Source organism: Podarcis melisellensis (genome assembly GCF_964234715.1).
Source record: "Podarcis melisellensis genome assembly, chromosome: 3".
In the NCBI taxonomy this organism is placed as follows: domain Eukaryota; kingdom Metazoa; phylum Chordata; class Lepidosauria; order Squamata; family Lacertidae; genus Podarcis; species Podarcis melisellensis.
The window spans coordinates 107,593,853-107,607,399 of NC_138530.1; the positions used below are offsets into that span (position 1 = coordinate 107,593,853).

A 13,547-nucleotide genomic window follows, 5' to 3' on the forward strand; every position below is an offset into this window, starting at 1 on the left:
TCTCAAGAGTCTCCTCCAGCACCATAATTCAAAAGCATCAATTCTTCGGCGATCAGCCTTCTTGACGGTCCAGCTCTCACTTCCATACATCACTACTGGGAAAAGAATAGCTATAACAATACGGACCTTTGTCAGCAAGGTGATGTCTCTGCTTTTTAAGATGCTGTCTAGGTTTGTCACTGACTAGAATGAACATTAGCCATATTTTAAAGGAAAGGGAGGGGAGGATATGAGGTGAATAATACAATCACATGGTTCTCTTAAACTCTCCCATGTGCATTATTTTTTTTAAATGTGCAGGGGTACTAAAAAACAAAAGAAAGTTTTCACAGTTTGCAAAACCAAGCTGCTTCAACAGCTAGGTATTTGTTTACCTGATTGGATTTTTACTGTAGAATACAGAGCATTTCTTGTGCTGCCACATGCAAACAGCTACACCTTGAAGACATATGCTTAATACTGTTACTCCAAGGCTAAGATGTTAATTGAGGCATGAATTGCTTCCGATTGTACATTATGTCATGTGTCTATTGAAGGTGGGTTCAGAGGGAATATTTGCAGAGAATGGATCTATTGTTCAGCGATAACACAAAGGCGGGGGAAAGGTCAGTGGTTTTATAGTCAAGACAACGTTTGCTTAATAACATACAAAGGAAACTGAAGCCAAGATGGTCTTCGGAGTTTTACTTCTTTCTGGTTGTTAAATGCTTTAACAATGCTCTTTTATCTGCTGAACCCTCTCTATTTCCCTACTTTAAAGCAAGCATAGGAAGGCTACGGTTATGGAGGAGGGAAGACAAAACTATTGCATTTCTGACTTGGGAATCTTGAAAGCTTATTTTATCATTTGGCTGAAAGAAACACAGGAGGAAGGTAATCAATAAAATATTTTAAGAAGAAAGAAAGTGGAAATGTTAATAAAACTACAGGGGAAAATGAACATGGATTTCCAAATATAGTGGTACCTTGGAAGCTGAACAGAAGCTGTTCCAGAAACCGTTCCACTTCCAAAACATCCGGAAAGCTGTTCCAGAAACCGTTAGACTTTCAAAACATCCGGAAAGCTGTTCCAGAAACCGTTAGACTTTCAAAACATCCGGAAACCAAGGAGCGGCTTCTGATTGGCTGCAGGAAGCTCCTGCCAGCCAATCAGAAGTCGCAGAAGCTGTGATGGATGTTCGGGTTCCAAAAGAATGATTGCAAACCAGAACACTCACTTCCGGGTTTGCGGTGTTCAGGAGCGAAAACATTCAACTCGCAAGTCGTTTGTTAACCAAGGTACAACTGTATCAAAGTTTTGCTGGATATCAAAATAAAGGAACACCCATGTAAGTACTAACTTATGACAGATGAACTACACAGAGCAACAAGGCATTAGTTGGGGAGAGCTGACAGAGGGAGAGAAATGTGTTAATATATTAAAACAATTTATTCCTCTTCTTTCCAATTCTCCCCCCTCACTTGCAAGTCCCAACCCTTTTGGGAAGGAAGAGGGAGGACTGGTGGGGGACTAAGGCAGACTTTGTCAACATGGTGCCCGCCAGATGTTTTGGGCTGCAATTCCCATCAGCTCCAGCCAGCCTTGGGAGTTCCAGTCCGAAACAGGTGGAGGGCACCAGGTTGTCGAAGGCTGCATTAAGCATCCCTCTCACTCATTCTCCCTTCCACTGAGCACACTTTCTGCCAACTCACCTATGCAATATCCCAAACGGTTGCTGGAAATAAACACCCTTATTTTACGAGGGTAAATTCCAAAACAGCAATAGAAGTGGCTGTTTGCTGATCTAATTATGGCAGCATGGACAATAACTGTTGATGACTTCAAAGGTCAATAGCACTTATCCTTGATCTTGCCATTTATAGTTGGATTAGGGAGGCTCAGCTGATAGTATCAACTTGCCCTCGATGAGAATAGTGGTCAGACATGGGGAGCATCACTAACCAGGACAAAATCCCCTCTCTCACACTTTCATCCCAGCCATTACTCATGTGGTCTTCATCCTGGCTTCTTCCTTTCAGAAGAAGATTGCAACAGATGCCAGGTGGAAAATTGTTGTTCAGCCCAGAGATAGAAAGAATATAAAGTCCTGACCAGAGAAGAATGGCAGATTAAGTTGATGGATTATGCCGAAATGGTAAAAATGTCCGGAAGAATCAGAAATCGGGAAGACCAAAAATTTAATAAGGAATGGGGAAATTTATCTTTAAAAACATTGTAAATAGTTAAAACCATTAGTAGGATGGGAATAACACTTGTAGTTTAATAGTGAATTTTGGATATAATGGAGATCTAAAAGATGTGAATTATTATAAAATATGCAGGAGGAAATGATTAACAATAGGATCCACAAAGGGGAGGAGGGGAGTGCAGTAGATTCTATGGAATTTTGTCTTTATGTTGTATGTTGGATATGTGATTGTAAAACTGTAATTTGAAAAAAAATTATAAAGAAAAAGAAAATTGTTCAAGAGGCGAGCTCAGTTTTTATTGCCAGGGAAAGCAAAAACAGCACACTGTATTAATGCATTACTAGAATGCAAGGGTGAATAGTGTTTTTATCAGTACTTTGGTATAAATGCATATTTAATTGAAGAAAATGAACCTTGCCCCTGCTTCAGTGTCCTTCCCCTTTGTTTATTTTTTCTTTTGGCTTAGATTCAGCTACCCACTGTTGGAAAGGAAGCAGGTCTGCTAATATGTGTTCTCCCAGGAAGGCTTCAGAAATCATGGCACCGACTTCCAAAAAGTTAGAAGCCAATAGGCATAAGGCAAATTTTCATGATTTTTTCCCTAGTACAACAAGCTCCTCACCAACTTCCCCCACTTCTATCGCATTGTATAAAATCACTCCAAATAAGCTTATGTGCATTTTGCACCGTTGCAAACAGAAGGAAGGGATGTCCTTCTAGACAATTAGCAATTCAGCAAGGTATAAAACATTATTTTCAATAGGCAATAAAGTGTAATCAAATATTTAGAAAGCAAAATAGGCATCGAATTTTACAAGACCTAGGGTAAAAGCAGGACAACGAAAAGACTTTAGGAAATAAAAGCATTACAGCTGACATAAACATACAAGCTCTTAGTTTGAAGTGAGAGTTAACACTCAGAATTCTGATTTCATGAGGATTGCTTTCCACTCTTCACTATCTTGGCATCTTTGAAAAACAACCGAGGGACCTGGTGATATATATATTTTATATACATTGCAAAATCTACGGCTTATCTTTGTAAATCGGTCTATGCTAAAAGACACTTCCCTTTCTGGTGTCCCACCCGTAAAAAGTGATATCCGAATGTATCTGTTAGATAATTATTCCTGTTGAAGGTACTGACAACCATTAATCATGGTTATGGAGAGTGAAAATGTATCATTGCTCTCTTAGAAGTTATTTCCTAACCTAAGTCTGGGTGTGCCCTCAAAGTAGCTTTGTTTCATCCAGACTTCCCCATCTTCCCAAATATCTCCATTATTTCAACACTGAACAAATGCAGATCTCTCAGAAAAGCTGGAAATATTTACTGCTTAGCCCTAAGGGCCTCTTAGCTATATTCTGTGCACAGCTATTTCAAAATATTTGCCATCTTTCATAACTTTATACCACCTCCTTTTATAGGCATGCCCCATTTCCACTTTTTAGCTTTCTCGAGAGCCAGTTTATTCATTCCACTGGATTGCGGAATAAAGCTTTCCCCAGACCATACCATTTCAGGCCACGGGTGAAGAAGGTGCTGGTTTGAACAACTGGGACGCAAGTGGCGCTGTGGTCTAAACCACTGAGCCTCTTGGGCTTGCTGATCAGAAGGTTGGCTGTTCAAATCCCCGTGAGGGGGTGAGCTCCCGTTGCTTTGTCCCAGCTCCTGCAAACCTAGTAGCTCGAAGGTATGCCAGTGCAAGTAGATAAGTAGGTACCGTTGTGGTGGGAAGGTAAACGGCATTTCCATGCGCTCTGGCTTCCATCACGGTGTTTCGTTGTGCCAGTAGCGGTTTAGTCATGCTGGCCACATGACCCGGAAAGCTGCCTGTAGACCAACGCCTGCTCCCTCGGCCTGGAAGCAAGATGAGCGCCGCAACCCCATAGTCGCCTGACTGGACTTAACCATCCAGGGGTCCTTTATCTTCATACCTTGTTTGAACAATTGCTTATGATAAACCTTCCTGAACAATGGCAGGGGGCGGAATGTCTGAAAGTCATCTCAAAACTTCCCCCTATCCAACTACTTTCGAATGTGTAAGGTTTTTGTGTAGATTCTTGAAAAGGGGGAAGAAGAGTCCACCACCTCCCAAGGGAGACTGTTCCACCTTTGAGCAACTTTTACTGTCAGAAATTTCTTCCTTAATGTTTAGTCAGAATGTCTTTTCTTGTCCACTTGAAGCCATTGGTTTGAGCCCTTTCCTTCAGAGCTTGTTCCCTCTTCCATGTGACAGCCCTTGAGATATTTGAAGATGGCTCTCACATCTCTTCTCTGTCTCTTTCCTGGGCTAAACATTCCCAGCTCCTTCAACCGTTCCTCTTAAGGTTTAGTTTCCATACCCCTGATCATCGTGGTCTCCCTCCTCTGCACACATTCCAGCTTGTCAATATCCTTTCGCCCTGCTACCTGAAGTGGCGCAGTCCAAGAAAAAGCTTTGTCCTTTGATGTATGGTAGCTGAATGGATATACTGGCCCCAAATCTGCCCTGAATAGAGGAGTCAGCTCAGAATACACGCAGGGGGCAGCTCAGGACCACTAAGAAGAAGAAGAAGAAGAAGAAGAAGAAGAAGAGTTTGGATTTGATATCCCGCCTTTCACTCGCTTTAAGGAGTCTCAAAGCGGCTCACATTCTCCTTTCCCTTCCTCTCCCACAACAAACACTCTGTGAGGTGAGTGGGGCTGAGAGACTTCACAGAAGTGTGACTGGCCCAAGGTCACCCAGCAGCTGCATGTGGAGGAGCAGAGACACGAACCCGGTTCTCCAGATTACGAGACTACCGCTCTTAACCACTACACCACAACAGCTCTCTGTTTCAAGCAGATGCTCAGCATCTGCTAAGCAACAATCAAAAACCAATATGCCTCCATCCTAGGAAAATGTAAAAGCTGCATTAAAGGTGTTGCAGTAAGGAACGGCATCCTTTAAAAAGGCAATGCTTGTTTCTGATAACGTGGATAACATCATAGCAGTCTATCTTGGTATCGCCATTCATCTCTCATGCTTTCAGTCGGTGTTTGATGTTGGCATTCGATGTGAAACACTGGCGTAAAGATGTCCTTAGACTTTCCCTTCTCCCTCGAGCTCAAGCTAGCTTCACCTCATTTTAAAATAATAATAATAATAATAATAATAATAATAATAATAATAATAATTTTATTATTTATAGCCTGCCCATCTGGCTGGGTTGCCCCAGTCACCCTAGCAAACAATATATTCAAGAACAGGAGGCACCATCTATTTGGCAAGATGACAGTTTAATATGAATCTTGCCACCATCAGCGGCATAATGCATTATCAGTGGGGAAATATTTTTATTAAAGCCACGTATTTAAGAATAGAACACCAGCCGTATTTCAGATGTACACAAATGTATAATCAAACCTTTCTCCTACACAGGGCATTCTAAAGCAGTCTAAACAATGGATAAGAGACCACCTAAGAAGCTGGGAGCAGCACTATCCAAAAAATCTGGTGGGGCAGGGAGAGGTCTATCCACCATCCTGGTAGTTCAAGAGACCTTCCAACAGACCCATACTTTTTAATGAAAGCTGTGCTATGCTCTTTCCGTGTGTGTGTGTGTTTCTCTTAAAAAGCATCTCAAATGACAACAGACAAAAATGACTTCTGAAAGAACCTCAAACAGCTGTCTATACAGTGGTACTTTGGGTTACAAACACCTCAGTTTACAAACACTTCAGGTTACAGACTCCACTAACCTGGAAGTAGTATCTCGGGTTAAGAACTTTACCTCAGGATGAGAACAGAAATCGCACAGAAGCAGCACGGCGGCAGTGGGAGGCCCCATTAGCTAAAGTGGTACCTCAGGTTAAGAACGGTTTCAGGTTAAAAACAGACCTCCGGAACGAATTAAGTTCATAACCAGAGGTACCACTGTATATTTGTTCATTCACAGCCAAGAAGACATCGGTGTCCGGCAGCTTCAAATCACAGTACAAAATTATTTCATCAGCAGATTGTCCAATATTATGTGCAAATATCATTTCATCTGCAGACCATCCAACAATGAAATGTGCAAAAATAAGGCAGATTCTCAACGGCTGTAGAAACACTGAATTAAATGAATGGAAGTTGGAAGTTGAAATAAGGAGGCAACTCCACAATGGTTGAGCATACATGCATCCCATTTGACAAATTCCTTTCCACTGCACTCCCATGAAAGATGTGTTGGAAAGGTCTAAGTGTGAAATTGCCCTCTGAATCCAAGGCTTCCTACTGATGCTTCCTACAGTGGTCAGAAGTGGTGGAACCTGTATACACTCATTTTGGGTCAGCCAACCTAAAAAATAGTGTTAAATCAACTCCCTCCCTGTTTGATTTGGACATGGCTCACAAAGAATGGTTATTTTTTAAAACACACCCAGAAAAAAATAATTCTGTTCTGAAACGCCTTATGATGTTGAGCGTTACAACAAAACAAAACTAGTCCCAGAAGCACTTTTAATTTCTCTCGTGCCAGGTTTTGCTGCCTGCCAATAGTGCCAAGAACCAATGCCCATTGCCCAATTCATTAAAAAGAGACTGGTTACCATTAGCATTCTCCAATAGTGTGACAGTTTCCACACACACACACACACAGACACACAATGCTGGAGGAGACTCTTGAGAGTCCCATGGACTGCAAGAAAATCAAACCTATCCATTCTTAAGGAAATCAGCCGTGAGTTGTCACTGGAAGGACAGATCCGGAAGCTGAGGCTCCAATACTCTGGCCACCTCATGAGAAGAGAAGACTCCCTGGAAAAAACCCTGGTGTTGGGAAAGATTGAGGGCACAAGGAGAAGGGGACGACAGAGGACAAGATGGCGGGACAGTGTTCTCGAAGCTACTAACATAAGTTTGACCAAACTGCAGGAGGCAGTGGAAGACAGGAGTGCCTGGCGTGCTCTGGTCCATGGGGTCACGAAGAGTCGGACACGACTAAACAACAACATATACCCAACACATTTTACATATACTTTTGATTTTTTTCAGAATCACAAAACATACTTCTAATTACTAAATGGATGTTACCTTAACTTCAGCTAAAGTTGGGGATGGATGGATCAATCAATCAATCAATCAATCAATCAAGCAGTCACTGTCAGTTTCACTTGTGATCATCCATTCCCTCTATTCATCTGCGGGCTGTTGTTTTTTAACGCAAAAATAGCATTTAAATACATATTTTTCACAATGTATGAACGTCTAACCCTGCCCCCTGTAAACTAGGCCTTCTTATCCACATTTGTTTTTAGCGTTACAAAATTTGAAGAAGTGTGAAATCCAATGGACGACTCTATTTCGCTCTGGACGTTACTGCGGGAGATCTGTATCATATTGCAATGTGGCAAATAATTAATTCTGCAAGAATCCCTAGCTGCTTAGTATGGATTGCAGAAGCACTCAAAATTAAAGCATTTAAAATATTTTTTTAAAAAGGCTGCAATTAGAAAAAAATAAGCTTGTAAAGTCGCTTTATTCTGCACCCTAAGGAACGACCCTGCTTTGCAGAAGTGGTCCGCTTGCCAGAAGTTCTCATCATCCCCCCTGCTTGGGTGTGTAGCTTGTGATCCCAGAAAACATTTTCTTGACTCCAAGTTTTAAACTACTTGGCCTAAGTATTTTTGTAACATTTTCCATCTCCAGCACGTGCCAAGAATCTGTGAATGGCAAAGGCCAATATAAAAACCACCCACGTTTCTAACCAACACATGGCAAAATGTGCTGTTTCTTAATACCCTTCAGTGCGTCCCGGTGCCACACTCTCACTGACCTGAGGAGGTGGACTGGAGTCAAGTCTTGTGACACAAACCACAAATCGGTCAGGAAACACTCGCAACTCTGCAAAAGAAGGAAGCACAGGGATGTTGTGTGTATCTTTGCCCCGCTCCCTCAAATACACACATATTAACAAGCTTAGACACCCCTCTCTAAGCTGCCTCATCCCTTAAGATTTTAAACACGCAGCACTTTTTTCAACTGGCATCTATGCTAATGGCATTACTTACTTCTCTTGACAGACAAGAGCACCCAAACTGCATAAGCCTCATGGAAATATGCTGAAGTCAATCGCTAGAACTGAAGAAACCCCCCCAAAAAACCCCAAACCACAAGATTTTGCCACACACAGAGGACAGAAAATAAAATATTACACTTCTATTTCTTTGCACCTTGCCCAATTATTTCTTTTTCTTTTTTTTGCTTTTTGGGAATATGTTTTATTGGGATTTAAAGATCTACACATCATGCAGCACAGAAGCAAAAAAAGAAAAAGTCTGAATTAGGTTTTCTTTCCTTTTTCTTTCTGTCACAAGATGAGAAGATAGAGTATGACACTAATGATATTCATGTGGGTAGAGTCAGTGCATCATGTTGTCATAAATCTGCTGTTTTCTTTTTTCTTTACCAAAATATGTTTTAATGACGCAGCTTTGCCTTTGACTTTCAGACTATTTTTAAAATTTATTTTACAAGTGTAGAGTTATAACAACACCAAATACATATCCATATTTAGAGATTTCTCTGAATCTCGAGACTTCCCACCATCCCCTCCATGAGTCCTGTTATCAACTTTTTCAACTGCATATTATTTCATAATCCATATTTTATACCTCTCCATATTATTTGCTACATTACAAGTGTTATTAAAAATCCTGCTAATGTTTTCATCTGCTTACAAGGGCCTCCTAAATATAAAATTTTCCCATTCTTTATTCATGTTTTTGCCTTCTTGGTTCCTGAGCTTCCTGCTCAATTTTGCCATTTCGGCGTAGTCCAACACCTTGATTCGCCATTCCTCTTTAGTAGGGATTTTTTCTTCTTTCCAATTCTCAATCATTTCTTAACCCATATCATAACACATGGCATGGAAACTAGATTCCGTGAGCCAAGCTAGTTGTGGCATTGTGAGAATAGAATGAATGTACCCTTTTTTGATCAAATCTATCCATTCTTAAGGAAATCAGCCCTGAGTGCTCACTGGAAGAACAGATCCTGAAACTGAGACTCCAATATTTTGGCCACCTCATGAGAAGAGAAGACTCCCTGGAAAAGACCCTGATGTTGGGAAAGATTGAGGGCACAAGGAGAAAGGGACGACAGGGGATGAGATGGTTGGGCAGTGTTCTCGAAGCTACTAACGTGAGTTTGACCCAACTGCGGGAGGCAGTGGAAGACAGGAGTGCCTGGCGTGCTCTGGTCCATGGGGTCACGAAGAGTCAGACACGACTAAACAACAACAACACCCTTTTTTGTTATTCAAATAGTAGCTGTGGGGATGGGGAGCTGCGCGCTCTCTCTCTCTCTGTAGTCCTGAGAGAAACAGCACCTCTGAAATTGCCATTCGCTCATACGTGGTGGACTTGTTAATGATACATAATGAGTTGAAGAAGATGTTTAAAACAGTCGTCTCAAAAAAGCCTGAACCAAAAAAGTTGGTTAAATTATTTATGTACGCTACTACCGCAGCCAGAATTTTGCAGGCACAGAAGTAGAAAGAAGAAGAAGTTTCAACAAAAGAGGAGTGGACTTTAAAACTATTAAGACTATGTGGGGATGGTGAAATTGACTGCAAAAATAAGAGAGCCAAAAGACGAAATGCCTGTGGAAGAGTGGAAACCCTCTGAGAAAATACTATAGTCAAATGAAATTGCAGGCAGGACTTGAGATATAAGCAAAGGAATGCAAATCATAAAGGAATATCATGTAGGATGCATGTTATAGGAAAAAAAGGATTACATTTAAGGCATAGATCAGGCACCCCCAAACTTGGCCCTCCAGATGTTTTGGGACTACAACTCCCATCATCCCTAGCTAACAGGACAGTGGTCAGGGATGATTGGAATTGTAGTCCCAAAACATCTGGAGGACCAAGTTTGGGGATGCCTGCACTAGATAAAGGATTTGAACAGAAACATAATGGAAGTAAGGATGGGAAGTCAAAATGTTAAGGAAAGATTGTACTGAAACTTAATTGAATTCTTATCCCCACCCCCACATGCCCCAAAAGTGAAGAACTAGACTGATGCATTTATTTATTTTAAAAACTAAGCTCTACTATAAGAGTAAACATCCAGTGTTTTAAAAAATGTAGCATTAATTTAAAGACGAACATGATTCAAGCAGGGATTTCAGCCTAACTCTTAAAAGTTCTGAAAGTGATGTTATTTCTGGCAGCGTAAGATTTGATGTCATATCCTCCTATTTGCTCCTTGGCTTGGGGAAACATGAAGAGAGACCAGGTCCAATGACATCACCTAGAATCGGTTTTCTAGAAGCAGGCTGGGCAACAGCCCTTCCTTGCATGGGCTTGTACCACCCTTTGACAATAGGCCTGACTCACAGAGCAAACTCCACTGATTTACAATCTGGAGACTCGGGGAAGAAAGCGCTGAGTCTTGTCCTCGCAGAAATGTGGTGTGCGGCCCAGCCAATTACCCTGACCCGAGTTAAAAGCAAACTTTAAAAAAATTAAGAAGTTAGTTAGCAGTAAAGAACGACAGGACGACAGCCAGATCTGAACGCAAATATTGGCCCTGATTCAGCAGACGGGCTTCCCTAGCAGCTGAAAGAAAGACTGTGTTTCAGGGTGTGGCTGAAATGGATCATCAGCACATCAGTGCTTGCTGTTGTGCTTCCGGCAGCTGCGATGTGTTGTCTCCATTCTTCTCGCACAAAAGAAGGGCATGTACACTTGCTGCTGCTGTTTGGTAGCATCCTCCTTTCACCCCACACATAAACGTGGGATTGTGTGACATTCAATTGTGTGTGTGGGGGGGTACGTATGTCTGTGCCACATGTATTCACCCTGACATGGTCAACACAACCAGAGAAAACATCACTAGTTCAAGCAAGCGAAAGGGAGACGCCAGTGGAAGGGATCATTTCACTCTACACTTTTTTTCTGTTCTAGAACACCACTGAGACTGGGGCCATTCTCTTTGTTTGTAGATCTTTTTCGAATTATGAGCTTTGCTCTGAAAAATCTCTCCCCCCCCCCAAATCTAATTTAAACATTTCATGCAACTGATGGTATTGTAACCAATCCGTAACATGGCTCCGTACATTTTCCATTGATTTCAGTTTGGGTCCCGCTCCCCGTAAAGTACAGCAGTTCCCTGTAAGTCGCCCACTGTCTATCGATATTAACTCTCTTAATAGTAATAGCCTTGATAGGATATAGCCATAAAGGTGTTTTCCTTTCCAGCAGATTTTTTTATATGTCTCTCAAACTCTATACAGATTCTTCCTAAGAATATGGTTCATAAAACTTTTATAAAATTTTGCCTTCCCATGCCAAAGACATGCATGCCCGCTGAATTTGAAATCATGGTCTTCTAAGTTCAGGATGCCTGCATTCTCCAGTGTAATCCATTATTTTAACCAACACAAACAGACTGCCTCATAATACATTTGCTGGTCTGGCCATTCTGTAAATAAACCTCTCCTGCCATCACTCACTTTCTCCAAAGTGTTAAACAGACAGCTTACCGCCATGGTGCTGACCCGTAATACATCGAAGATTCGTCCATCTTTTGACAAAGTAGGCTGAAATGTGAAAGTCGCCAGCTGCAACATAAAAAACAAAAATGAGGACAGCCATCAATAGATTTTTTTCATTGTTTAAAGCCAATGGCCATCACAATATAAGCACAAATCACCTGGACAGGCTTATTGATCCATGCTGCTTTCACACAAGTAGCACATGTTATCAGAATATGCCTCTCCAAAAATCTAGAGAATAGAAATCCACAAAGTCAACAGAGTAGACTGCAACTTAATCCTAGCTACCAAACAAGCCTGAACTGAAAACAAAACGAAAATGTATGTTTTGCTGTACGGCTTTAAAGTAGGCCAAAAAGCAGTGAATCCGTCTGCTTCTTTCCTCAAACTGGAAATATCCCTTGTGGCATCTAAGGATGGCCACTTCTCCATACTATTATATTTCCCGCACTGAGAATTTTTCCTCTCTGGTCTCAGATGCTTGGGGAGGCTCAAATGTTTGTTTGCAAAGTACAGTCAAACCTCGCTTTGTGGATGGGATCCATTCCGGGGGCCTGTCTGCAAGCCGAAAATGACGCACGTGAAAGCGCTACGTCTGCGCGTGGCATGATTTAGTGCTTCTGCGCATTATGCAAGCGACGAACCCAGAAGTAACCTGTTGCAGTACTTCTGGGTTTGCTGCAGACACAGAACAAGGTCTGACTGTAGATGCAATTGTTGCGGCAAATGCTCAAGAACCAGCTATAAGTTGCATTCCTTCCTGCACAGTGTATGCTACATTCCTGGATAAAATGCAATGGTTTCCATGTCCTTAATTCTTTTGCAAACTGTTTAATCTGAACAAGGTGAATGACACATAGTAAATGCTGGTTGAATGGTACCTTGGGTTAAGAACTTAATTTGTTCCGGAGGTCCGTTCTTAACCTGAAACTGTTCTTAACTTGAAGCACCACTTTAGCTAATGGGGCCTCCCGCTGCTGCAAACTGATTTCTGTTCTCATCCTGAAGCAAAGTCCTTAACCCGAGGTACTATTTCTGGGTTAGCGGAGTCTGTAACCTGAAGCCTCTGTAACCTGAAGCGTCTGTAACCCGAGGTACCATTGTATTCATATTTTTCAACTGTATTGAAAAGTAAGTACAGGGGACGCTCGGGTTGCATACGTGATCTGTGCGGGATGCACATTCGCAACCTGCAACATTCGCAACCCGCAGTGTTCGCAACCTGGGTCTGCACGTGCTGTCATAGAATCATAGAGTTGGAAGAGACCACAAGGGCCATCGAGTCCAACCCCCTGCCAAGCAGGAAACACCATCAGAGCACTCCTGACATATGGTTGTCAAGCCTCTGCTTAAAGACCTCCAAAGAAGGAGACTCCACCACACTCCTTGGCAGCAAATTCCACTGTCAAACAGCTCTTACTGTCAGGAAGTTCTTCCTAATGTTTAGGTGGAATCTTCTTTCTTGTAGTTTGGATCCATTGCTCCGTGTCTGCTTCTCTGGAGCAGCAGAAAACAACCTTTCTCCCTCCTCTATGTGACATCCATTTATATATTTGAACATGGCTGTGATTTGTTGCTTCTGCGCAAAGCGCGATTTAGAGCCTCTGCACATGCGCGACCGCTGAAACCCAGAAGTAACCCATTCTGGTCCTTCTGGGTTTCAGCGGTCCGCAACCCAAAAAAACGCAACCTGAAGCGTCTGTAATCCAAGGTATGACACTTGCTATAAATCTACCTTCCTTATTTTTTTAATTAAAATATTTATTTTGACAAAGTAATAATCATACATAAATAAGAGTAAAAATGTGCACCCCACCACCGAGACCATTCAATTTTAACTATCCAACC

General features: G+C 41.9%; 1 protein-coding gene across 1 annotated transcript in view; it reads right to left on the reverse strand.

Annotated features, from left to right (window-relative positions):
• SLX4IP (SLX4 interacting protein) overlaps positions 1-13,547 on the reverse strand; it is a 95,630-nt gene that overhangs the window by 11,393 nt on the left and 70,690 nt on the right. Inside the window, 2 exon segments of the mRNA XM_081906602.1 lie at positions 7,972-8,039; positions 11,688-11,765. Coding sequence (XP_081762728.1) covers positions 7,972-8,039; positions 11,688-11,765 — 146 coding nt within the window.